At 39.9% G+C, this 25,566-nt stretch overlaps 1 protein-coding gene across 1 annotated transcript in view; it reads left to right on the forward strand.

The window, feature by feature from the left end:
- fgf14 (fibroblast growth factor 14) overlaps positions 1 to 24,201 on the forward strand; it is an 87,382-nt gene extending 63,181 nt beyond the window's left edge. Inside the window, exons 4-5 of the mRNA XM_036578912.1 lie at positions 20,694 to 20,892; positions 23,482 to 24,201. Of these exons, the coding sequence (XP_036434805.1) occupies positions 20,694 to 20,892; positions 23,482 to 23,627 (345 nt within the window). The 3' untranslated portion in view covers positions 23,628 to 24,201. The remainder of the gene's footprint in view (positions 1 to 20,693; positions 20,893 to 23,481) is intronic.
- Positions 24,202 to 25,566: the final 1,365 nt, after the last annotated feature.

Raw genomic sequence — 25,566 nt, forward strand, 5'->3', positions numbered from 1 at the left:
CTGTTTAAAATCATTGCACCAAAGAAGAACTTCCACCAATTTTGTTTAGAGTGGGCTGTTGTTGCCAAAGACGAGAACTTTTAAGTCACCCGTAATTGTATATTGCAGTCATTTCATTGACTTTTTTCATTTTGTGTACTGAATATCACTGGATCCTCTGAATTCCAAAGTCACAAAGTCACAATGCAGAAACCTTCACCGGGTTTTCTCTTATGCAACGACAATACTGATTTGTGATATGTGTGATCGGCTGCTGTTTTGAACAGATAAGTTTAAACAAAACTGGGTTCTTATGTAGGACGTGTTTAGTACTGTTTCGGGTTGTCTGCGCCTGTGGGCGGGAAAAAAAAAAGCCAAGTCCAAAATGGCAAAACCATAAACTTTTAATGGTCTTAACAACAAATCAATTAACAAATAGTTTAAGTAACTTAATATGGGAAATGCTTTCGCTTTGATTTCTATGAATGTTGAAGTTTTGTGTGTAAATTTGCAGAGAACCTTTTACAGAAAGAAGAGTCAGTATTTTTCCACTCAACATTGATGGCTTCAAACAGTTGAAAAATAATGCAGAGGTAGTGTTGTGCTTTGTGTGTAGGACCAGAAGGATCCATTTTATAAAAATGATTTGAAGCCTGTAAGCACTAAGATCACATTAGAATCATCATACACACGTTTCTACACCAAATAATCATTTGATTACTGAAAACCTTTGAACTTTTGATAACTCCAGTGTATTTTGTTTACTCCATTAATGCTGGTGATCACTGTTATTTGGCATATTTTAAAGGTCATTGCCATAACTCAGCCTCACTCAGTCTCATAGCTAGAGATCCTTCAGAAAGCTGTCTCATTCCCGTGCGGCTCTTTAGGAGCTGTGTGCTGTGCTCCGTCTCTCTCAGGCCCCTGGCTGGGGCATTGTGTGCTCTGTGATTGCTGTGGCCTGCAGACCTGCTAGAGTGGTGCTTGTCAGCTTGTTAGGAAACCCGGAGCTCTCCTGGTGGCTCAGTAATGCCTGCTGGATTGCTCAGAGCCACCGTCTTTTAACACCAGGCTGGCCTCAATTTAAAGATCAGTGGCTGTTTGGTGGTCACTGCTGGACCATGAGCACTTCATCTACTGGGAGCCTTTTCAATGTGGAGCTCTAAGCACGCTTTCTGCTGAGAGCTGCTGCCTCAGCCTCCTCTCTTCTAGTAACAAGCAGAGGACTAGACATCAGCACTGGATGAATGACCTGTGAAACAATAAATTAACTATTAAAATAACTGTTTCTATTGCTATACAAAGTCATTATTGCTATATTATATACAATATTATCAATTAGATACCAGAAGGTATTTTTAGATGTTTTACTCTGTTTTCGATGTTTTAATCAAGAGCCACTTTCCAAAAAAGAAAACAGAAGCTCTTCCATTGTGGTCAACCTGTTTCAGTACAGTACTGTTTCATTTTGGTGCTATAGTTTGGTCATTCTTAATGCGAGTTCAATAAATTGGGCATTTACAGCCTATAAATTGCTTCTTTATAAAATAATAAAATGGCTAAATCTTACTATGCTATGTTCATGTACAGGCTGGAGGCAGTCGTGGGCCGGAGGTTAGGGAACCTAACCACCAACTGCTCCCCATGGCGCTGCGGATAGGGCTGCCCACCGCTCCGGGCATGTGTGCTCACTGCCCCCTAGTGTGTGTCTTCACTAGAGTGTATGTGGTGTTTCACTGCATGGATGGGTTAGACTGCGGAGGTGAAATTTCCCCATTGTGGCACTAATAAGGGTCACTTAATCTTAGGGCTACTGTTTTTGAAGCCTATTTTATATATATATACATATATAATGTGTTTGCAGTTGTGTTGTAAGTAGCAGTAGTTTTTCATTATTTTTATTTTGTACATTCACAACAGTGAATGAGGTTTTTGTAATTATTATACTTAATGGTATTTACATTTAATTACACAGAAAAAAATCTGTACCTGTCGCACACCTAGTCATAGACCACTGTAGTTGTGTCGTCATCCTATAGTCGGTGCAATGCTCTTATGCCCATGTAAGGAACTTTAAAAAGAATTTCTCTATAAAAAGAATGAATTGAGTGTTTGAAAATTGCCTCTGACACATCCTGTGATAATCAAAAATGCTCCAAAGCTGATACGTTTTTGTCCTGTGAACATTCTTCTCTCAAATATCACTGGATCCTTTGAATCACAAGGGTGTTAAATAGTCGAAATATGAATATTGCTATATGTAAACTAATGCTACTGAGCACTGAATTGACATCATTAGACTGGCAGCCTCCTTAAAAAAACGCACAAACCAGCACACTTTGCCAGTGTGGAAGTGTATTTCCATGTACAGACTGAGGGCAGATGAAAAGAAGCCAGAACGAAAGAAGCAGGTTTCCCTCTTCACCATGGCCCGCCTTACTTTTGTGTAGCTTAGTGACATCAAATTGACGCGCAGTAGCTTTAGCTTGCATGTAGCAATGTTAGTATTAAGGCTCTTTAACGACTTTGGAATTCAGAGGAAAAGTGATATTTGGGAGAAAAATGTACACAGGACAAAACGTATCAGGTTCTGATTTTTATTTAGTACAGGGTGCGATAGAGGTGATTCTTCTAAGCCCCCATTCATTCTGGCCATAATCGAGCTAAAAATCGGAGTATGGGCATAACGTGGACTACAGAATGATGCACAACTACAGTGGTCTATTGTGACATCCAACAACTTTATTGAACTTTACATTTTATATACACATCATGCAGCCCAAGGAATCTGATAATTACTGAATTACTGAATAATTATAATAATAATTACTGAAACACAAGAAGTTATATGGGACAAGCACAGAGTCATTTTATATTAAAATGATTTTATATTATTAAAATCATTCTAAACTGTTGCTATTTAAGATAAACACTTTGGTAACTCTACACTGTCTACTTTCTGTCTAATATGCTGGTAAATAGTAAAGGCGTTTGCTCTATTTGACATAGCTGAGTATCATAGGAAAAACAGTTCTGACATTTATTAACGTTTTACAATATTAATAATGAGAAGAAAAAAACAACTAATATTTCATGATAATTGGGAGAACAAACTGTTATCTAATAAAGCATTCTTTGGTTGCTTGGAAGTTTCTTTGAACAGGATTGATATACCAAAATGAAAAAGCTAGACAGCGATGTAAACCCTGTACGCCTCACCGCTGCTCTCACTCTCTCTTCCCATTGATCCAAGGCCTGCAGTGAAGGTGGGATTGCATGTTTTTTGTCTGTGTGAATGGACAGGACAGATGGACCAGTGCCATTTAAAGAACATTTATGTGTCTGGAGATTTAACCTTTTCACAGCACTGGTGTTAAAAAAAGAAAAAAAAACACATCTAAACGTAGCTGAAGGGTCACATTCCTCAGGGAGAGCTTTAGTGAGAGCTTGAAGTGTTCTGCTCGCCCTGCTCTTTGAAAGCTAAAGTGCTCTTAGTTGGCCGTCTCTTAAACAACTCGGTCTGAGTGTGAAATGGAGGCAGCTGAATGATGGAGACTGATAGTGAGGTTTGCACTTTCTTGCTTGACTGAACGTTATCTTGTGTTAGGGCAAACATTAACCTCTATATTTCCTGATGTGGAAAAATGGCCCTACATTTAATTCTGGCCTGTTTTAGCAGTGAAGCTTCTCACCCCCTTCTGCCTTGTTTGAAATGGAGCTCAAATATTTTACGAGTTAAGTGCCTCGAATGCGAGAAGTGAAGCGCTCCCCGCAGGTCGGGTTAGACAGATTTAACGTGCCCCAAGTCTTAACAAGTCAGTGATTCATTTAACCTGCAATTCTTTCTGCAGAGCTGATTCAATTATATAACCCTCAGGCTAGCATTTCATAATATCCATCTTCCACTTCCAACCTGAAAGATCACAGACAGCTGAGATATGCTTTGTCTTTTCGGCGTTTGTGAGAATGTTTGTGGGCTTTTGTGTTGTTAAGGTTAAATCAAAACTTTGTGGCTGATAACTAGCTAAAAATTCTGATAATCAGTAATATCTACCAATTTAGTTGTACATTTTATATTAATATTTTAGATTTAAAACTACTCTATGTAGGTTTTGGGGATTTGGAGACCTCTCTGGTGGAAATATGTAATTACATGCAAAGGACATCTTTCCTCTAATGGATGAATCTGGTGATTGTAAGTGTGTTGAAATAGTATTTAAAGAGAATTCAGTCAAAACTTAAATGACGTGTCTTCTGAGGACACTTCTGTAAGACACTTATGCCCGCCTCACAACAACTGAATTCTGTATTACTGCACCACAGCACGAAAAAAACCCTTGTGCTGTTAATGGAATAATCTTTGACTCTCATGCTGCTCACATGGACCACCAAGTATACTGATGAAGTAAGAACCCATTTTTTGTTTAAACTGAGGGGCTGGCAATCTATGTTCTTAACTAGAACCAGGCTGGTCAGTTAGCTAACAGGCTAAAAGATAGCTAACAGTCTAAACAACTCCAACATTAATATCACAGGCTTGAATTAAAGTACTTACGGTATGATTAACTGTAAAATGGCAGTATAAAAGTCTAATAAATGTCACTTGAATGTATTACACACTTCAGATGTCCGTGTTTCAGTCAGAAGTAGCATCAAACCCAGGCTGAATCCCAAATGGCTCCATACTCCCTAAATAGTGTGCTATGGAAGTTTAGAAATTCTAGCCTCTACAGCCAAATAGTGCATCATTTATTGAGTATAGGTGTGGCTGAATCCCAAATGACTAATTTTTAGCTATTTTTTCCTCTGTTGTGCTGCAGGATCCAGTATTTAAATTCCTGCGTAGTGCACTATGTAGGGAGCAGGGAGCCATTTGAGATTCATCCCCAGCACAAGAAGAGGGGCACCGCTGGATTGGTGCTAAATAAGACTCGCAGTGGTAATTTGGTGACCAAAAAGTACTTACAAGCGTAAGTTTTTGCATTAAACAGCGCTGTGTTATCATGTTCATTGTTATATAACAAAAAGTAAAAAAAAATCATGAAATGACCGCAGTATACAGCGATTTGCGTCTGAACGTTCGCCTCATTCAGCTGTCCATGGTTGCTTGACAATAATGCTATACTCTAAAGGAACTACATTTCTTGGCAGAATACTTGTTTTTGTAGATTATTATTAAAAATAACTTACATTATTTTCTGAAAAAAATTGTATTTTATCATATATCATGTTGGCTGCTGTTTTATAAAAGCAATAAACCACAAGAGGCCGTGCATTACTGTGATTTTATCATGGGAAGGGTGTTCTTAGGCATGTCTTAGACATGTTCCCCGTAATAAAATCGCAGTAACGCACGGCCTCTGGTGGCTTATTGCTTTATTATCAGTATAGCATTCATTTTACCCTTGAGACCTAAACATCGAGTGAGACCTTCTTTTTTAAGCCGTGCACGTGTGATGTTAATACGTAAAGATGTATTACATCCAAAAACTCCTGCAAAACCTGACTCAACACCTCCTTATTTCAAGACACCATATCTACTTGACTGGTTCATTAGAATATAAACCCCAAGCTCAAAGCCACATTAATGTTTCAAAAACACGTTTTAAATTATGAGTGAAAGAAAAACAGCAGAAATAATACCATTTGGCTCAAAACATGCACAAAAATGTGTTTTTTCAGCTCAGTTCTGGCTTCTGCACATGCGCATATCTCCACAGCAAGGGGGAGCTTTCTTGATTGCGACTTCCCTAGCAAGCCTGTTGGCTCATTTTATTGAAGAGCGAGATTTTCTCTGTAAACAGAGGCCATGTTGAGCATTATGAGCTTTCCCATTCACATTGACCTGTCTCCTCTATTGTAACGTCTCTGACCTCAGTTGCCTGTTTACCCACTACAGAGCTGAGAGACAGAGATTACAGGACAGCTATTCGTGTTTACAGTCATCTTCAAGAATTTAGTATAAAATATTAAAAAAAACTCACTCAGTTGATCCTGAATGAGATTTATGTTCACCTAGTAAAGTTATTTCACTTTCCATAGATCTGAAACTTTGACCACTAAGTTACGAGCTTGATTGTCTACTCAGTAAACTGGCTAAACTGACTAATAAAGTGCACTGCTAAACAGAGATTTTGAAAGATTCATGTCTTGAACTTGCTTCTGTATCATCGCTGCTGTTGGGGAAAGCAAAAATCCAGTCAGATTCATCTGTCACCATGTATAACATAACATCACAGCACACAAGGGTTCTCGGCCTCCTGGGGACGTTCATTACAAAAAGGGATGTATAAATGTGTAAAACTGATGGTTACGAATCTAAAACTGGAAAATTTGGTTTAAAACACTAAATATCTGTCTAATATAGTTTGTGATGAAGGTCAGTATTTCTATCCTGTTTACAGTCAGAATTCACCTTATTAAGTTAAGGACGCAGCTGTTACAGTTTCCAGAATTCAGTGAACCACTGGGATAATAAAGCTGTACAGAAAATACTGCAGATTTTACTCTTTACAGCTGTGAATTAATTGTGCTGTAGCTTAAGGCTTCTGTAGATCAGAAGAACTCTCTACTTCTAAAAGTTAGCTAGAGCTAGCTGCTCTAGGGTAAAACTCAGTCACTTGATTGTTGTTTTACTGCGGTGAGTCACGCTGAAACAAGTACCGATATTTATTTTCAGTTCCATACGCTCGAGATCTCTCTCTCTCTCTTTTCTTTCTCTCTCTGTCTCTCTCTCTCATAAACAGAAAAAAGGACTACTAGGGTGCTTCTCAAAGGGACTTGATCCTCGATTTCCCAACATATGTAGCAAGCTGTGTTACTGATTTTTTTTCTTATACTCATAATAAAGGTTAGACTTGGAAGCATTTTTTACGTTTTTGGTATTTTAGCCTTGATGATGCTTTGTGTTCAGATGTACCAGTTCAGTCTGTATTGTTGTGAGGAAGACACTGTTGACTCACATTTGAGCCATTTTCTGGCCGTTTTGTTCACGTCAGACATTCGTCAGAATATTAGACTGTCCAGTAATTGTTAGTGCTTGGTGTTGTTATTGGCTTTATTGGTTTTGGTCTTGAATGAAGGCCAGTATTACTAACCAGTCAGTACAGTCAGACTGCAGCAAACCTCTTCCTGTCCATTAGTTCTGATATAGTACACGACTTACTATTCAGAACGATTACCTTAGCATGTAGAAGCTTTCCATATTTATATGCTGTCGGATTTGCCAGCTTAACTCTGCTCTTTGTTTTGTGCTTTGGCTGTCTATCAGAAGAATTTCAGCGTAGGTCATGTTAACTGCACTCGTGTTGATGTGTCTTCATGTTTGTGGATGAGCACAGGTCTGCGATGCGCATTCTAAAGGTTGACCTTTTTCCATGGATTAATAGGCTTTATGCCGACGGCATTAATAAATAATTTGGTCGGTTTCTCGGTGCTCGGAAAGCAGCGCTCTGCATGCTAATGCCTGACTGGAGAAACAACACAACACACACACACCTCTCACCTAGTTTCAGCCCCCGTCTGCAAACAAAGGCACACGTGTTGGTTAAAACCCTGTTGGGTCTGCCGCTCCCTCCTTCTCTCCCTCTCGCTTCTGTGTTTTCCTTCATTTGTTTTTCTTCTCCAGCTCTCCATCTCTCTGTTAGTCCTGCACTCTTAGTCATGTGTCGTTACCTCTCACTGCTGTACAGCTCCATTTTTCAACTGTGCTTACCCTCAGCTTTCTTTCTGTCAGCTCTTCTCTTCTCCTCTCCATCTCTCTTTCATTATCTCTTACTGTCTGCTTCTCTTTCTTTTCTCGTTCTGTTCTCTATTTCTCTCTTTCACCTTGTCCCTTTTGCGTTTTCTTTGTCTTCTTTTCTCTCTCTCTCTCTCTCACTATCTCTCACTGTCTCTCCCTCTCTCTTTATCTCTGTCTTTCTTTCTCCTTGTATCTTTCTCTCTCTTACTCTCTATCTTGTCTTTCCTGTTTCTTTTTTTCTCTCTCTTTCAGTCTCTCTTTTCTAGTTTCCCTTTTCTCTCTGTCGCTCTTTTATCTCTCTACCTCTTTCTTGTGCCATTCTGTCTCTCTCTCTCTTTTTTTCTCTCTTTCTCTTTGTACCTTTCTCTCTCTTGCTCTCCTTGTCTTTCCTGTTTCTTTTTCTCCCTCTTTTTTCAGTCTCTCCTTGTTTCCTTTTTCACTCTGTCTCTCTTTATCTGTCTCCCTCTTTCTTTCTCTTTCCACTTGTCCCTTTCTCAATTTTGCTTTCTCTCCTTTCTCTCTTTGTCTCTCACTTTCTTTCTCATCCCTTTCTCTTCCCTCAGGCTCACCCTCTCCTTCTCCCCTGCTGTCTGTCTTTCTCTCCTCATCCCTTCCTGTTTCCAACTTTCTTCCTTCGTTCCTGCCTCTATTTCTCTTTGTCACTTTCTCATTCCCCCTCTTCTCATCCTTTATTCTATTTCCCTTTTTCTCTCTGTCCTCATCCCTTCCTCGATTTATCTTTTTCTCTCTCTTATTCACTCTCCTCATCACTTGCTCTATTTCTTGTCTTCTCTCCCTCCCTCTCTCTCAGTTCCTCATCCCTTTGTTTCTCCCTCTGTCTCTTTCTTCCTCTTTCTCCCCTTCTCTCCCTCTCTCTGATTCTTTTCTCATCCGTTCCTCAATTTCACCCTTTCTCTCTCTCTCTTTCTTATGCTTTCTCCCCTCCTCTCTCTCTTTCTTTCTCTCTCTCACTCTCTTTCTGTCTGTCTCTAAGTCTTCTTCTGATCCCTCTCTCCCTCTCTGTTTCTCTCTCTGTTTCTCTCCGTTTCTTTCTCTCTTTCATCCTTTTCTCTCTCTCCCCCTTCTCATTCATTTCTCTTTCTCTCTTTCTTTCTCTCTCTCCCCTTCTCCCTCTCTCCTCACCCCCCTCACTTCTTCTCTCTTTCCTTTGCTTTTTTTCACCCCCCCGTTTCTCTGTCTATTTCTCTCTGACTGTTTTTCTCCTCCTGTCTCAGCAGGATGGACCGATTATGTGTGTCTAAAGCAGGCTGCCCCTCTCTGGCGCTGGCCAAGGTCAATTATGGCCACACATTCAAAGTGGAGCGAATCTTTGGAGCGAAACCCTGATATAGGAGGGCAGCGGGATGGGGCTGAGAGGAAATGAACTGCTCTGTCTCCCCGAAACGATTTGATTTTCTCCCTCCTGTCCACACACATCTAGCTGCCATCTTTGTTCAGTGCACCCAGGCTGACTTTATTGGAACACAACGGCGCATCGCTGTAGAATACTTAGTGGGTGAGAAGCTTTGCAAATAAGGAGCTGCTTGTGGTTGCGCCTTGCCAGCCTTGGAGCAGTGACAGAGGTCCTATATTTATGGCAGTGCCATCTCGTAGCTGCTTAAATACTGCTGTAATTGTCTTGCCACATGCTTGCAAGGAGCGCTCAAGCGATTGCCTCCTACAAAGACACTGGAAATACAGACAATAGGTCCCACCTATGCGTTTGAATGCGTGAACAATTCATGTCTCTCTTCTGCAAAGAGTGAAAAAAACAAATTAATTGCCTTCCAGGACCACTCAAGTGTTACCATGGTAACCCAGTGGAAAGGTAGGTGCTGTTTTAATAGGAGACTGTGGAAATGAAGGGCTGTCAGGGGAAGAGCATCAGTGGAAGGCAGTCAGAAGCTTCTACCTAATAAAATTTCTAAGGCGGAGATCAAAGCCAAGACAGGCTTGATGCGCGTCACCCATCTAATTTGTCGGCAAGGATGCAAAAATGAAGCAGAAGCTTCCAACAAACTGCTGGTTTTGACCAACCGCTCCCTGCACCGTTGCCACCTCTGGCAGTCGCTCACACACTCAGCGGTGTGAAGTGTAGGAGGTGTACACATCGCACCCTTCGCACAGGGAAGCGAAAGCCTTCACGCAGAGATGGAGACTCGAACTTGAGTCACATGTTGACTGACTCATGACTCGACAGGAACTCGACTTGAGACTTGTGAGATTTGCAGTTAAAGGCCTGGTCGCACTTGTGTTTGTCAGCTAATTTTCATGTGTGAAATTACATTCATTTCAATTGATTTCACCACAACTTTGCGTCACAGAGCGAATAAATTTAGCAACTGGCTGATTTTGCATCAGTTATATATCAGTTATATTTTGGTGAACTGACACGCAAAGTCACATCGTCTGTCTGCGCACCCTGCCTGATTTGCACTGTGCATGCGCACCACTGTCACCCATACACAGAGCTTTAAGGTGTGATAATCAACCTGAGTGGTTTTGCTTTACGTTGCATTCTTAGCCTGTATGGGCGCTAAAATAACAATAGCATGAACAAAGCTGGGCAGAATACAGGCTCAATCTCACATGGCTTTCTGCTCCCTATGTAGCACTACATAGATCATTATATAAAAGCTCCTACACAAACAGTGCATTACATGTCTAAATAAAAGCCATTTATATTCTACACAACATTCTTTTAACATAAAGTGCACTATTTGGATGTAGAAGCCATGATTTTAATGACCTGTGTAGTGCACTATATAGGGAGTAAGGAGCCATTTGAGATTCAGCCACACGCAACCATGTTTTTGTCTGTAGCCCCCTTGTGACCATGCACTCTAACCTGAATGTTTTCAATCATAGAAAGAAGTGTATTATTATGTAGTATTAAACTAGGAAAGTGAATAAGACTGCTTATATAGTGGTTTCAGCATTAAACATGCCAAGCTAATGCGTTATTACATAGTCATAAACACATACAGGGTTCAGATCAGGCAGTGTCATAACATGCATGACAGTGATGCACATGCCCGGTGCAAATCGAACAGGGCGCAAATCGGGTAGCTAAAGCGCTACCAGAGAATGTGTAGTGGGGAGAACTGCCACTCAATAGTCTTCCGGGTTTGTCAAATGAATGGGCTCCTATGGAGCTTCTGTTTAAAATCATAGTTTGTAATTGCTTAATCATTTTTACATAAAAAATGGACCAGTATTCTGAATATAGGACAGCTTTAAGTATTTGAACACTATTGTTATATTGTTCAGCACTTTTCAGTTATAGGACTAATAGTGCCTTATGTATGTTTATGACATCAATGAGTCAATGAGTAGCACTAGCACAATGCTAACATCCTGGTACCCAAAGTCTGTTTGTGGTAAAAAAAAAAAAAACTGAAAATTTTGTTTGATTTTTTAATGGAATACATCCTCTACTTTCCAAAATGTGAAGGAAGTTTCCACATCAATGGCTAGAAACAAGTTTAGTTTTTGTTTTTAGCCATCTTACCCCATTTTACTCTCATTCACTGAGGAGTTGCTTACAGGCGTCCTCTAGTATTTTGCAGTCATATTTTTGATATAATGGGAAACAGGAAGTGGCTAGACTCCTCTTAACGACTCAGCATTCTCCCACAAATGTACAATTATCTGATGTAATTATGTTCACTTTTGTGTCACTGATGTTTATGGTTAGCAAGTTAGCTAGCTTGCTAACTGCACCAACATGGAGGATTTTCCGGATCAGCCATTGCGCAAGGCGTCGCAAACTGCAAATGTCCAGTGTGACTGTGACTAAAGGGGGAAAAAACAGAGTAAATTAGCACCGCTAACCGTTCAATACATCATCAAATGATGTGCGTTTGTTAATAGCTGAAGTTCTACTACTTGGATCATACTTCTTTAAAACTTACTGAACTTTCAGCTCAGTGAGCTGTTATGCCAGCTAGCCACCAGACTACTATACAAACTACAGACTAGCAGCAGCTCCAAATTGTTTTGCGTCTTTCCTCAAAACACTGCATTTCCTCACATTCATCTGGAATCAGACCCAGAACACCTGTTACACCATGAGAATCATTTACTCTGTCATATCAACCCACCAGGAAAACAAAGAATACCATTAGGTAGTAGTTTACACTACCAGAAACCAGCTGAAACTTGCAATGGTGTCTGTAATTTAGACACCATTTACAATGTAAATGTAAGATTTTTTTTTCAGCAGGGTCAACTCGGACTCAAGACTCGACTTGGACTCACATTCCTCTGTGGGGTCAGCACTCAGTGTAGTCTAGCTGTCTGTCTGAGACTCTTTCACTTCAGTGAAATAGGATGAATAGCGTGCTATTTTTCTCAGCCATTATCTTTCAGAAGATCTAATCGAATACAGCATCCATTAAGATTTTGAGCTTTTAAAAAAGGAATATTGGCATCAAGAGGTATGACTGAATTATATGCTCTTTTTGTTAGCATAGATGTCTCGATTGGGCAACTCTCTGTCAGCTCTGGCTGTTATTTTCAGTTCTGATGGATGTTTTTTGTTCTTCCATTTACTGCGGTTGTGAACCGTACCGCCTTATTTGCAGGCACTGAGCATTTTTGTTCTGTCAAAATTACTTTTGCACGCCACCAAAGATGCTTTGACAAGAAATTTCCGGGTGAGTTGCTCAACATCTTCCATGTAGTCTTTACATTACAATAATCTGCAACCAAAAAGAAAATTTGATAAAAAAAATCAAAGAAACTTTGAAATGGAGAGCATATAAATGCCACTACTCTCAATGTGTTTATCAGAAAAATGTATTGAAAGCCATGTGCAGAGTTCCAGCATTAAAAATGTCTCTCACGTTGTTCAGCTGAATATCTGCAATGTAAAACACTGTAATTACTTTTAATTGCTGGCTCTGTGTCTAGCAGAAAATCTGGTGCCATTGCAGTGATTTGGAAACAGTGTTGAGCATGCTCTATCCAAAACTATCTAACTAATTACTATAACCAGCCATCCAGCAATATGCCTCACCTGACGAGCCGAATCCTTAATTAATTACCTCATTGATGTGATGCAGGCAGCCATGGAGGCAAAACTGTTGCCTGCATCTGCCTTCAGTGTCATTTAGGCAATTGTCTTAAGCAGTAACAGCCTTAGAACAAAGGCAGTGAGCTGTGATGCAGAGAACTGACGTGCAAACTGTCTGGCATGGCATTTATTCCATTTGAGACGTGCTTTTTGTGAGTAAAATGTAATCATAGTTTAGTCATGTTATTTAAAAGAGCAGTATAACTCTATATAGTTTTGGTTACTGGACTTCCAGGGTCCAGGTGATAGTATCCATACAGATTCTCCCAGACTAAATCCAAGGTGAATTGATTTCGATGCTACAGTAGAAGCCATTATGTCTGGACTGAAAATATGGTCAACTAAATCTGCGAGCTTGCTCTGGGTCTGCTTACTTGAACCCAGTGGATTCCCTTGCTGAAACCATGTGCGTGAATAAAAGCTTCAACATACATTCATCACATAACATGAAGGCAGCACTGAGTAAGTGGTGGAAAATAATTGTTTTCTAAACAATGTAAAAATCTGCCCATAACTGTCCTAATTCATCTTTCATATCTTCTCAGCATAACAATAGGAGAGATAGTAAACGGACGCCACGCGTGATAAGTCTTGCTGAACACTTTATTTCATTCAGTTTATATGAGTATAGTATAAAAATGAACTTGAACCTGGCGTGTTTGGGCTTTCCCTGTCAGTGTTCTGTAGCAGCACTCTGCTAACTTACGCATCCAGTAACAGCCTTTAAAGTAGCAGAATTCACAGATTAGAAAGGTTATCTGGATATTTTTGAATGTAGATATTTTTTAATTTCACAGTTTCTATTTACAGTACATTTTTGGCTCCACACTTTACTTTTAAATGTTATTTTACTATTAAATATTTTTTCAGGTTTTTTTTTTACCCAATTATTCAGCCCAGTTTAGTTGTGGCCAGGTCCTTCTGCTAGTTACTTCTACCCCATCACATGATGCTACCAAGCCAGGAGGGTTGTGAAACACCACCACAGCTTTTCAAGGTGTTTGGACAGCTCAGCGCACTTAGAGGAGAACTCTAACTGCTAATTGTGTTATGTGAGCTAACAGATGATTGTGTTGGCTAGCATTATTAAAGAGCGAGATCAGTTGTGCTCTCTGTGGCGTCACTGGGGATAAAACTCCCCATGATAGGGTCAGTGCTAAGATGGTAGTGAATCTCAGTAACAATTCACTTTTACTTTTAATTGTATAAGATTTAGACACACATACTTTTACGTAAGTACTGTTTCCATGTACTTTTTCTCTGTTAGGGAGCACTCTAATGCACATTTGTAAATGCAAGCAACTCGTGGAAGAACACTTTTATAACCAGAACTTCCAGACCTTCTTTTGAGCCCAAGTGAATCCATAAAGATGTAGGCCAAAAACTCCCACAAGATCCAACCCAATGTTATTAATCATTAAACTTTAAAGGGTGACAGCACAATAAACGATTTAGCGTTTTTTTCTTCTGTTTATTCAAAAATGCCACTCCTTTATTTTTAACAAAAAATATTTGTATGTAGTAAAGCTTCAGCTTAATGAGGAGAGCTGACAGCACGTGTTGGAGGGCTACAAGCTGAGGGGGTTTTGACAGGAAGCTGACGATGATCTACAGGCACTACATCCTGCTGCAGGATGAACAAAGGCTTTTGCTTTACTGTCTAGCCTGAAGCTCACAGTTAGCATGCAGTCAATGAAGCCTTCCTTTAGTGTTTAATCAAGGGGACTGGAGAGCCCTCCAAAACACATCCGAGTTCAACTCCCTTACATAATGCAATTTCATCCCATTTAGTCAGCCATCACATCTCCCCAATGTGCCACTTAGTTCCTGTCTCTTCCTCCTCCTCTAACCCAATAGCTACAGGTTGTCTGAAGTTGACAGTGAACAATTTAACAAGCGATAATAACGGAGAGCACTGTGGGACTGTCTGCGCTTGAAACAAAGATAAAAAAGGAATGGAATTTACTGAGTAAGAGGCTTGCTTGTTAAGACAGTGCTTTGCAGTGAAGGGTTGTGTTGTGTTGGGAAGGCCTTAAATGACTCATATCCTACATTTGTCTTGTATTTTATATTTTTCCCTGATGTCCACTTATGATATTTGAATAGGTTTATGTCCTTAAACAGTCATAAATAATTTTCATACAACCGTTTCTCCATCAACTTCTTTTTAACCTTTAGAGGATTATTCTGCTGAATTGGTTCAGCATCAGAGCTGAAAACACATTTTGGACTATTAACTGACTTGGACTTTAGACTAAAATGCTTTTGCTTTAAGAGACCCCATACCTTAGTAATGTTTATTTAATTAAAACAAATGGTCTAACTTTCCATTTTGTCACAAACTATACAATAATAACACTACTGAAATGTTTCAGTAGTGACTTTCGGGAGTGACAATTTTAACTAATTTTGAACAGAACTCAAAAATACTAGTCAGTACATGACTAGTAAACATAGCTTTGAACAGCTGTACATAAATAACATCATAATGTTTTTCATTAAAACACACAAAAAAGAGAATGTGTGTTTCGGTAGTGACATTTCGTAAGGTTACGCACTGATTCTCAGACTTTGAGACACAATTACTTCAAAACAGTGGGATCTAACTGCTCACCATGTGGCCATGCGGGACATGGATGCAGTCTCACTTCCTGCTCTAAAAATGCAGGGGTGTGGCTGAAATTAGACTATGGACTAAAACTTTTTGTATTTCAGTAGTGACATGAAAACGTGGGACAACATTTTTAAAATATTTTTTTATTTAAAAATTAAACTTATGGTAAGTATTCAGACCTATTCAGGATTATGCTATGATCTGTTTAAACCCAAAGCATTAATTGGGATAGTAATAAGCTAAATAAAAAAAAAATCATCATTTATAAGGTGCTTTCTGTCGGGAGATGGCTGTCCCAAAGAATAGACTGCTATAGGTGGAACAGGTGGATATAGGTCAATATGTTGGTTTTTGTGACATCACAAAAACAATGAATTGAAAATAGGCTGCCTTTAATTTCTATATCGTGACTGCGCAGACTGGGTAGTGAAGTGCATTTTGAAAATTTAGCAGTGTTACCATACTAAAACTCAGTTTTCTATAATATGGGCCCTTTCTTTCATCTAAAAAACGTAAGAAGGCGTCCATCTCTGTGTTTTACTGACCAGTTAAAGACTTTGCAAATGAGATATCAGTGCTGTTTTAACTGCAGTGATACAGCATTAGTGATTTTATATCTACCTCGCTCACAGCAGATTACTTCAGCACAGTTTGGATTTGCTTTACAGCATTTGTTGCTTGTCACATCATGATGGATCTGGTGTTTAATCTAAGAGGTCTGTTATTGCCTCATATTATATAACACTGGGTTTTAATAGCATGTGTAAGTAAGCAGCCGCTTGTTTCAGTGCTGGCAACAAGCACAGCGTAGTGCTTCCTGGATTTATGAAGTGGCAGAGTTATTGAATTGACAGAGGGAGCCAACAAACTTTAATCAATCCAATAAATTGCAGGGTAATGCAATACACAGGACACACAGCATTCACAGACGACAACAAAGAAAGAGAGATGATCCAGCGCTCAGAATGAATGACTTTGTTAGCTGTCATTAGAGAGCAGCTATCACGAGAGAATGATGACATCGGCATCGCACTTCCTTATGTAAGGACTTAGGATTAGTATGTTGACAGACACAGTGCAGTAACTAATAGGTAATAAAACAAGAGAAGACTGGAGGTCTAAACAGTCTAAATGAACACAGCTTTATTGTTCAGCAGAAATGTAAATCAAAGGTACTTTTACTTGAGCATTTAAATAAGGCTACTTGAGTGTAGGAGTGAATGATATGGCAAAAATACATACTGTTATAATACTTTCACAATACACGATACATATCACTGTTTCTTTTCTGAGCTTTGACATGATGGCACAGGCAAGTTGTATCACTTAGGAATCCTTACGATTTTTGTTATTTTCATTTGTTTTTTGGAGATCTTTTGATATGTATGCCATTATTACGACACTATGAATGCTGTTTTCTATTATCTATTATCTATTATCATGACATAATGGACATTGGTTTATTGAGATAGCATTTGTTATATCGTGATATTGGCATTAATATCTTGAAAATGTAAGAAAACAACATTCACAACATTGTGTTATGATGATATAAATAACTCAAGATCTCAAGAAATAATTGAAAATAACTCATTAAGGAAAAACAGTAAAAATAAGACATGCAATCTATGGCTCTTTAGGGCTTTAATACAAAGACCACTGAGGTTGTGCGTCATATTGTAGCCAACGTTATGACCATTTTAGGAACGTTGGGTCACTAGGAACTCATAATCGCCACTGTCATGCCATGTGGTAAACAAAGTTGTTTAGCAGTCAGATGAATAAGTCATACATATTACTAGCAAACTAACACTGCTGCACATTGAGAAGACCTTAGTCTACTATTAAACTTCAACACTATAATATACCAACACCAGCTGTTCAAACTGTAGGCTACTACTGCCACAGCAACTTCACAAGCACATTTGACAAGGCCTGCTGGTTTGTGTGGGGTGTTTTCTTGAGGTTGTGTGTGCAGCAGTGTTAGCTTGCATGTAGCAATGTTTATATTTTGACTCCTTAATGACCTCATAATTCAGAGGATCCAGCGACAATCATGTAAAAATGTCCATACGGCAAAGTGGATCAGCTTTTGAACCTTTTTGCAATAGCAATTTTCAAAAATGCCATTTATTTATCTCATAAAGAAAACCAGCTTACACCTAGACTTTTTAATATGAGCATGATGTCGACTACAGAATGATGTTGCAACTTTAGAAGCCTGTTGTTTTACCATCGTGAACACTTTATTATCCAAGCTAGAAGTTTATTATCGTAGCTAGAAATGTCCACAAGAGCACATTTAAGTGATGACTGGTACTAGTAGGTAAGAGAATATTATGATGAAATAATCTGTAAAAAATCAAAAGGATAATGAAAGAGCCTCTTACCTGCCGCATCTGTTTGATAGACTTCCATGTTCACACCTTTACATGTTCAGAGAGAATTAAATGTAGTGTCATTCACTTTTTCAAAGATAGCATTTGGGATTTTGTTAGATTGGTGTGAATTCTTAAGGACATAAGATGTCTGAGACTGAGTCATGATTTGAACAGGTGCTGAGCCCCTGCTGAAAGGATAAGACTAGTTCTCAGAGCTGCCGACTTTCATTAAAACAAGAACATCTCTAATAGGAAGGTACAGCTGGCAGATACAGTGAGAGAATGAGCTCCTCTTGGTCTTAAAGATCAGCATGATCGCAGGGTCCCATATTAACTTCTTATTCCTAGACAAGCTATTTCTGCATTTTAATCTACTCTTCTCTGTAATAACGTGATTATCTTGTCTCATTTTCTCTGAAATGTAAAGAACACAGTGTAACAAAGATGAAAATTTGTAGGTTTTCTATTTCGCAAATGTAAATAATCATCTTTTATTGTTTTTATAAGCATTTATTTGAATTGTGTTCTGAATTTGTGCACTCACTTGCTCAGAAATCACACTGCATCCTATGATAAACAGCACTGTGCTTCTTTTAAACAATGAGCAGATAGAGTTAGTATCTGTATCGGTACTCTGTGGTGGTATCAGTGCATCCCTAGTCTCTGAACATATCACTGGCATGCTGTTAGGTTTGATAAGGTAAACCTTTGACATTGTACTTTATACCACTGAAGGAAGTTTGAAGTGATTTTTTAATCTTGCACTGAAAAGATGACCCAAATGCAAAAGTGCATTTCTGAATAGAAAAGTTGAGAATGCCCTTGTATGCATGTGGACCAGAGAGGTACAATTGGATCTGCGTATTTTGACCACTAAATCTACTTATGCTGTGTAAACTCCACTCAGCACTGCGAGTCAAGGTGAAGGAGGAGAAATGAGTTTGGCGTGAGTGGATATCACATTATCTTTGAAGACCCGGTTATGTCACCTGCTGAAATCAGACATCATTAGACTGAGTGCGAGTGTCTGCTTCTGCATTAGCCTGACGGCACAGCATTCGTCCTTCAAGGGACAGGACAGTCAGGGCCTGAGTTTTGCGTGTAGTCAGACTCTCTGTAGCTGCAATCAAACAGCTTTTCAGTTTGTGACCCATCTGCAAAACCTAGGACTCCTCAGAAAGCCTACATACCCTCATATGAAGATCATATCAGAAAGACTTTACTGTAGGGCAGCATTCACAAAACGCAAACCTTACATCAATCATGACATCTGACATAAACCTACATTAACTTTTATAAAGGCATATTCCAATAGGTGTCTGTCATAAAGGCTGCTTTTGTCAACTGTAGTGTCAAGTTGACATAACATCTATATCAAGAGGCCATTTTTTCTGACATGCATAAAATGACACCATAACAACTGACTTTGTAGCGTAACGCATATCACAGTGCAATAATGCAGATGATGTGACATTATCTGCGTTTTGTAAGCATCATGATGCAACCTAATATCAGAAAAAATTCTGACAGATATTAACTTAACATCAAAGTTGGCAAATGCAACCTTTACAACAAAAGACGTCTACTGGAATAAGTGTTTAGGTCTATGTGTGTAGTCATGAAGGGTTTGTGTGTCAGGTAGCCTTATGAACACTGCCCTGCAATAAATCATACCTATGTCTATAAAGTCGTCTTTGAACCTATCCTCTGTCTGCCACAGCTGTGTTAGAACTGAAATATTTGTCAGAACCTGAAGAGACCTGACTATTCATTTCTGGGTTTGATCAGTTTCAGACAGGACATAATTTCTGATATATTTGACATATTTGGGTGAGGCTCATATTTCACATATGGGTTTCTTTTAGCCCATCTCCCACATTTAAAGGGTAATTCCACAAAGTCTTTGTATATCTAAATTATAAAGATGCTGACAAATCATTCAGAGTGGTTTGATGTGAAATGGTCTGTTCCTGAGTCAGAATTGTTCATAGAGGTGGTGATAGGAACCAGACATCTGAAGAGTTTAATGCCTCTAAAATCTTTATTATTGTTATCAAACAAAATGATTACGAATACGATGCCTAATGCCTGAGACACTGTATTACAATAGTTTTGAGAGAAGAATTTGGTCTAAAATATATTTTTAAAAAGCATTTATGGTGGAGAGGAACATGCAGGGTGTGGTAGGGCAAAACATGTATTTTCAAATTTACCACTGTTTCACAGTTAACAGCGTTACATATAAAAACTCAGATGACATGTTGGTTCACTGGTCATGTTGTAAATGGTAAATAAAATGATAGTAAATAAAATAACTATATTTGCGGTGTAGACATTGCAACCCCTCATTCCTATCATCACCACTGTAAAGAAATCAGAGTTGGTAAGTTTCTCTACAGTGAGCCATTTCACTTCAATCTACTCTGAATGACTTTTTACATTTCAGTGACTAAACTGTTTTTAAAACTAAGTGGAATTCTCGGAAGTTCTGCATTCATCCCTGCTTTGTTTTTTTCTCTAATTTATCCTTTCTCCTTACTGTTTTTGACTATTTTGACTACTTACATTTTTTAATTTTTTTTTTTAATGATCGTTGATCGATGATCAGTTGTCATCATCACTATGTTTTGAAAATTTGCTGCCTCTGGACTTGGACAGAAAGTTCTCTGGCTACTTTCAGTTGGACCAAAATGTCTGGCATGATTAAAGCTCTAATCGACATCACACAGCTATAAAAGTTTGACTTTTTTCCCTATAAAGTACAGAAACAACTCAAAACACATGTTTGATTGATGCCAATGTGAAGCATGTTATGAATCAATTAAAAATGGTGGAGTCTTCTTTTACCTCAGCTGCAAATCTTAATGACCACTGTTCTCTCTCTCTTTTACCCCCTTTCAGGAACTCTTTACGGCAGAATGCAAGTTCAAAGAGTCAGTATTTGAGAACTACTACGTGATCTACTCGTCCATGTTGTACAGACAGCAGGAGTCAGGGAGAGCCTGGTTTCTGGGCCTCAATAAAGAGGGCCAGGCCATGAAGGGCAACCGTGTGAAGAAAACCAAACCAGCTGCTCACTTCCTGCCCAAGCCATTAGAAGGTAATGGCTGCTCTGGGTCCTCTGCTGAACTCAGGGGAGGACTTGCTTCCAGTTCACTCATACACTGCGGAATCATAATGAGGCGCATTAGCTCAGAGGAGGCGATACTTTTACTTAATGTGCTTTAAACAGTGGAGATGTTTTCAGCAGATGAGGCAAAGCTCAGGTAGTTTGGATTTGTCTCAGGTGTTGTTTCATCTGCAGTTTTATAGAAGGGTTTTTGGGTTATTATGATAAATTGATTACCAGCAGCAGATAAAATTTACCAGCAGTGATTAGCTGGCAGTTTGCATGATAATGATGAATATCATTGCTGTCCAAAAAAACAAGTATCTTAATTTTTATTTCTTGTTGAACTTTTTGGCATCATTTGAGCACATCAGCTGCCCTTGAAGAATAAAGTTACTTTACATTAACTTACAATAAAAGTTAAGAGTATTTTTGCCTTCTGTAAAGTTGCCATTTTGTGCAAAGGCTTGGATTTTTGGACAGCGATTATATATATATATATACATTTTACGTTAATGACTGTATACATTGAACAAAAAAAAACAAACAAATTGTTCTTTACAGTTATTACTATGGCAATTACTCACTAGCTAAAATTTCTTATTCGTGACAGGCCTATGAAGGACTGATTTAATTAGGAAAACTACTGTAAGGCAAATCTCATCCTTACCTATGTTTCAACGAGAAAAATCAACTAAGCACAATTTCACCAGGAGGTACACTCAAACACTGATCAACCATAACGTTAAAACCACCTCCTTGTTTCTACATTCATTGTGCATTTTATCGGCTCCACTTACCATATGCTACAGTTACAGACTGTAGTCCATCTGTTTCTCTGCATACTTTGTTAGTCCCCTTTTACCCTGTTCTTCAGTGGTCAGGAACCCCTCAGGACCACCTCAGAGCAGGTATTATTTATCATTCTCAGCACTGCAGTAACACTGAGGTCGTGGTGGTGTGTTAGTGTGTGTTGTGCTGGTATGAATGGATCAGACACGGCAGTGCTGCTGGAGCTTTTAAACACTGTCCACTCACTGTCCACTCTGTTAGACACACCAATTTTGTTGGTACACTTGGAATTGTAGAACTACAAAGTGCACCTGGTAGGTGGTAAGAGGAGCTGATAAAATGGACAGTGAGAAACAATGAGGTGGTTTTAATGATATGGCTGATCTCTGTACATTACACAATAGCATTTTGTCTGCAAGTACAAGAAAAAAAACATCATTAAGTGTTGTGCTGTAAGCCCAGATCCACTCTGTTTAAGCATCGATATGGATGCCCTGTCATGCCCATCATTCCTCAAGCTCGGGCTGCCACGCAAATCTTTATGTCCTGTTTTATGTGTAATTTGTAATGATGGGTGGCTTTTATAATTTACAGCCATGGTTTGTGAGGACAGTCCTGTCTGCATGTGAGAAATGTCCGCACTTTATCACAGCTCGCCTCACAGGCCTCTTTCTCCCTCGCTGATTTGTGTTCATTATACAGCCACAAATGCAGAAAGGCCTTCAGTGGGGCCTGCAATAACAGAGAGAGTGGAGCTCTGCAACAGCTCAGCTAAGAACAGGGGGTTTTGGTGCATGGTGAAGCTGAGTTTCGGTTATATAAGCAGCCAAATGTGTCCCTGAAGAACGGGCCCCCTTTACAGAAACTTAGCATAAGCCGCAGCCTCTCTGACAGCCTGTCTGAACTTTGACAAACTCACACAGGCTCTGTCAGAGCTGGCCTAATGAACGCTATCTTCTCAGCCAAGCAGAAGTTTCAAGTTTGGATGTGGAGATGGCAGCCGTTACGCTATTTACAGCTCATTATTTCACCTGGGCTGTGCAGCAATTTGGGTAGTCTTGTGATTATTAGGTTCACCTAAGCACTGTTCAAGCTGGATTGATTTTACCAAAGAGATTTGATTATTTAATTTGTCTGTGATAAAGTATTTGTGGTGTTTCCTTCAATTATGTATTGAAACGTGCAACTCTTAATAACAATGACAACACAGAACAACTCAGGTTTTGTTAATACGTTACTTTGTGGTTGATTTCAACAGGGACTGCTATTACAGTATGTTACAGAAGATCATTCAGTCTGGAATTATTACTTATCAGGCTTGTAAAAACTACAGACATTACCGATTCGCAGATCACAGGTCTTGTCTAGCCTTGAATTCCAGGCAGTGTAATATTGCTTGGATTCATTTAGCTACTGCTGTGGAATTGGCCCTCCTTCCCAAAGAGCGTGTTCTCAAAAAAAGGAGGGACTGCAAACAGGAGTCATGCTTTGGATTAATAAATCAATTTAATCCAGCATACTTTTGAAAGGACTAGTGATTTGTTCTCTTAATATCCTCTTACTCCTGAGAAGCTTAGAAAGCTAACAAAATATACATCTTAGCCAAAGCTAACAGCGCACTTTCTGAGCGTTCACAGAGGTGAGACTTTCTGCTGACAAATGGTGGAAGTTATTGCACTCAGTTTGAATAGGTCTTCAGACTCAGCTTACATAAAAAACAAATGAACGTCAGGGTGACAATGTGTCCCTAATGTCCTCTTTCTTCTCTCCTCTGTTCTACCCTTGCAGTTGCGATGTACCGAGAGCCATCGTTGCACGACGTTGGGGAGACGGTGCCCAAGGCCGCCGTGCCTCCGAGTAAAAGCACAAGCGAGCCAGCCGTGATGAATGGAGGCAAACCGGTCAGCAAGCCCGCTAGCAAGCCCAGCACATAGCCCAGCCGCGGAGCGACCACGTCAGACCCCCCTGCCCCCAGAGAGAGAGCCAGACTCTCCCTGTCCCGTCTGTGGATCCGGTCCAGACGAGCCCCTCTCCTTTTCCTCTCCTCCTCTCCTCCTCTCCTCTGACTCTCTCCCTTCACTTGGCAGATCGATCGCGGAAGCTGTGGCCAAGAGTAGCGCTGAGGAGGATCCGACTGGACGAAGCAGCTCAACCCGCACCATGGAATGCCCTATCTGATACGGAATGCCTTTCTCCCTCCTGCCCCAAACACAATAACACCCATCCTCCTTTCCTGTGACTGTGACAATCCGTGAAAAGTGAAAAGCTGGAAGAGCAGCCGCAGGTGCACCGTTTGATGACGTCTCTTTTTTTTCCTTTGAGCCCTATAACGGCGATGTCTATTTCAGATCTATTTTCTATACACAGTGAACACCAGCTATGCTCTGGAGAAATCATTCGCTACAGACTGACTTGAGAAACTGCAAGAAAAACAGGACTGTCGTCCTCTAATTTTCTTTTTTATAGAGTCTGTTCCTGTGTCTCCTGCTCTGTCTTGCTTTCTTTCTCTCTTGCTTTCTCTCTCTCTCTCTCTCTCTCTCCTTCTCTTCTGTCGAGTACTACAGGGGCTATGTGTGATTTTTTTTCTACTACTTTCACATACATTTCTTGTGCACACATCAAAGCAGTCCCGCCTGTGCACACCCACCCACTCGCACACATATGTTACACGTGTAGGACTGAGATGCCAGTGGTGGCTTGTTTTTGCAGGGAATCATTCAGGAGGACTGGTGGGCCAACGCTGTCACCACAGGGACTGTGGAAAGCAGAAGTGGCCACTGTCTCAGGCTCGGAGCTGGCGTTTTTCTCTCTCTCTTTCTTATTTTAGTGTCTAGAAAGAGACGCGCCAGAGGCTGGCCAAGCACTTAGGCGATTTTTACCAGCGTTTTGCTGCGCCCTCCTGCCGTCAGTGCACGGAGGCGTCTGACGAGCGACGTATACATATCGATATTGAATTTCCACCAGGGCGGCGAGCCAGCCCCACCTCCGAAATAAGAGAGGAATCTGAATTCTATTTTTCTTTACTCTTTAGTTTAGAGCGCAGGCTCTAGGAACATCTATAGGCCTTGTAGGCCTCAGGTCCCTCATGCGGCATCTCCTCCGAACTGCGGGGCTATTTCCAGTGACCCGCCGAACGATGAGATAAGTCTACTTGGAGGCAGTGCGTTAAAATGGCTGAATTTAAGTAGGCGCCATTACTATTGGCTGCATCCCCTTTTCGTTCGGCAAAAGCATGGGCAAGGTTAGTATTGTGTTCTGTTCTTGCAGTGCGATGCAAAGCAAGAGATGGCTTATATATGACAAATGTTTTCACTGTATAAAAAAATGAAAAAAGCTTTAAAAAATAGATTTTTAATGACGAGATATTACAATTAAATAAGGAGACTTTTCTTCCTAGCTCAGCATGCAGAGTCCAGTACTGCTCATATTGGCCTATCGTGTGCCTGTGATGACCTCTAACCCAGCATGCAAAAACATGTACCCAGTCTGTGCTGGGTTAAAGGTGCCTCATGCCCCCAGAGAAAAACACAAACACATACACACACACACACACACACACACACACACACACACACATACACACACGTACACAGTAGCTTACACAGTTCATACACGCTTTTCTCAGTTCACATTCTTGTCCACTGAGGTTGATCCTGAATTTTACCAAAGTTTCTCTATACATCCAAGATTCCAGACCCACCAATTATAGTTAAATGCAATGGGCAGCACTAAAAAGCTCGTCCACTCTGTCCAGTTTCTTTTTTTTGCTCACTGTGACTAATAACATTCATAACATTCATCCTCATAACAGAACTGATCCTCTTTGCCTTTTTTATTAAATCTTGGATGGGCGTGACATTAGAATATACTGTT

The sequence above is a fragment of the Colossoma macropomum genome, unplaced genomic scaffold (genome assembly GCF_904425465.1).
Source record: "Colossoma macropomum unplaced genomic scaffold, Colossoma_macropomum, whole genome shotgun sequence".
NCBI lineage: Eukaryota > Metazoa > Chordata > Actinopteri > Characiformes > Serrasalmidae > Colossoma > Colossoma macropomum.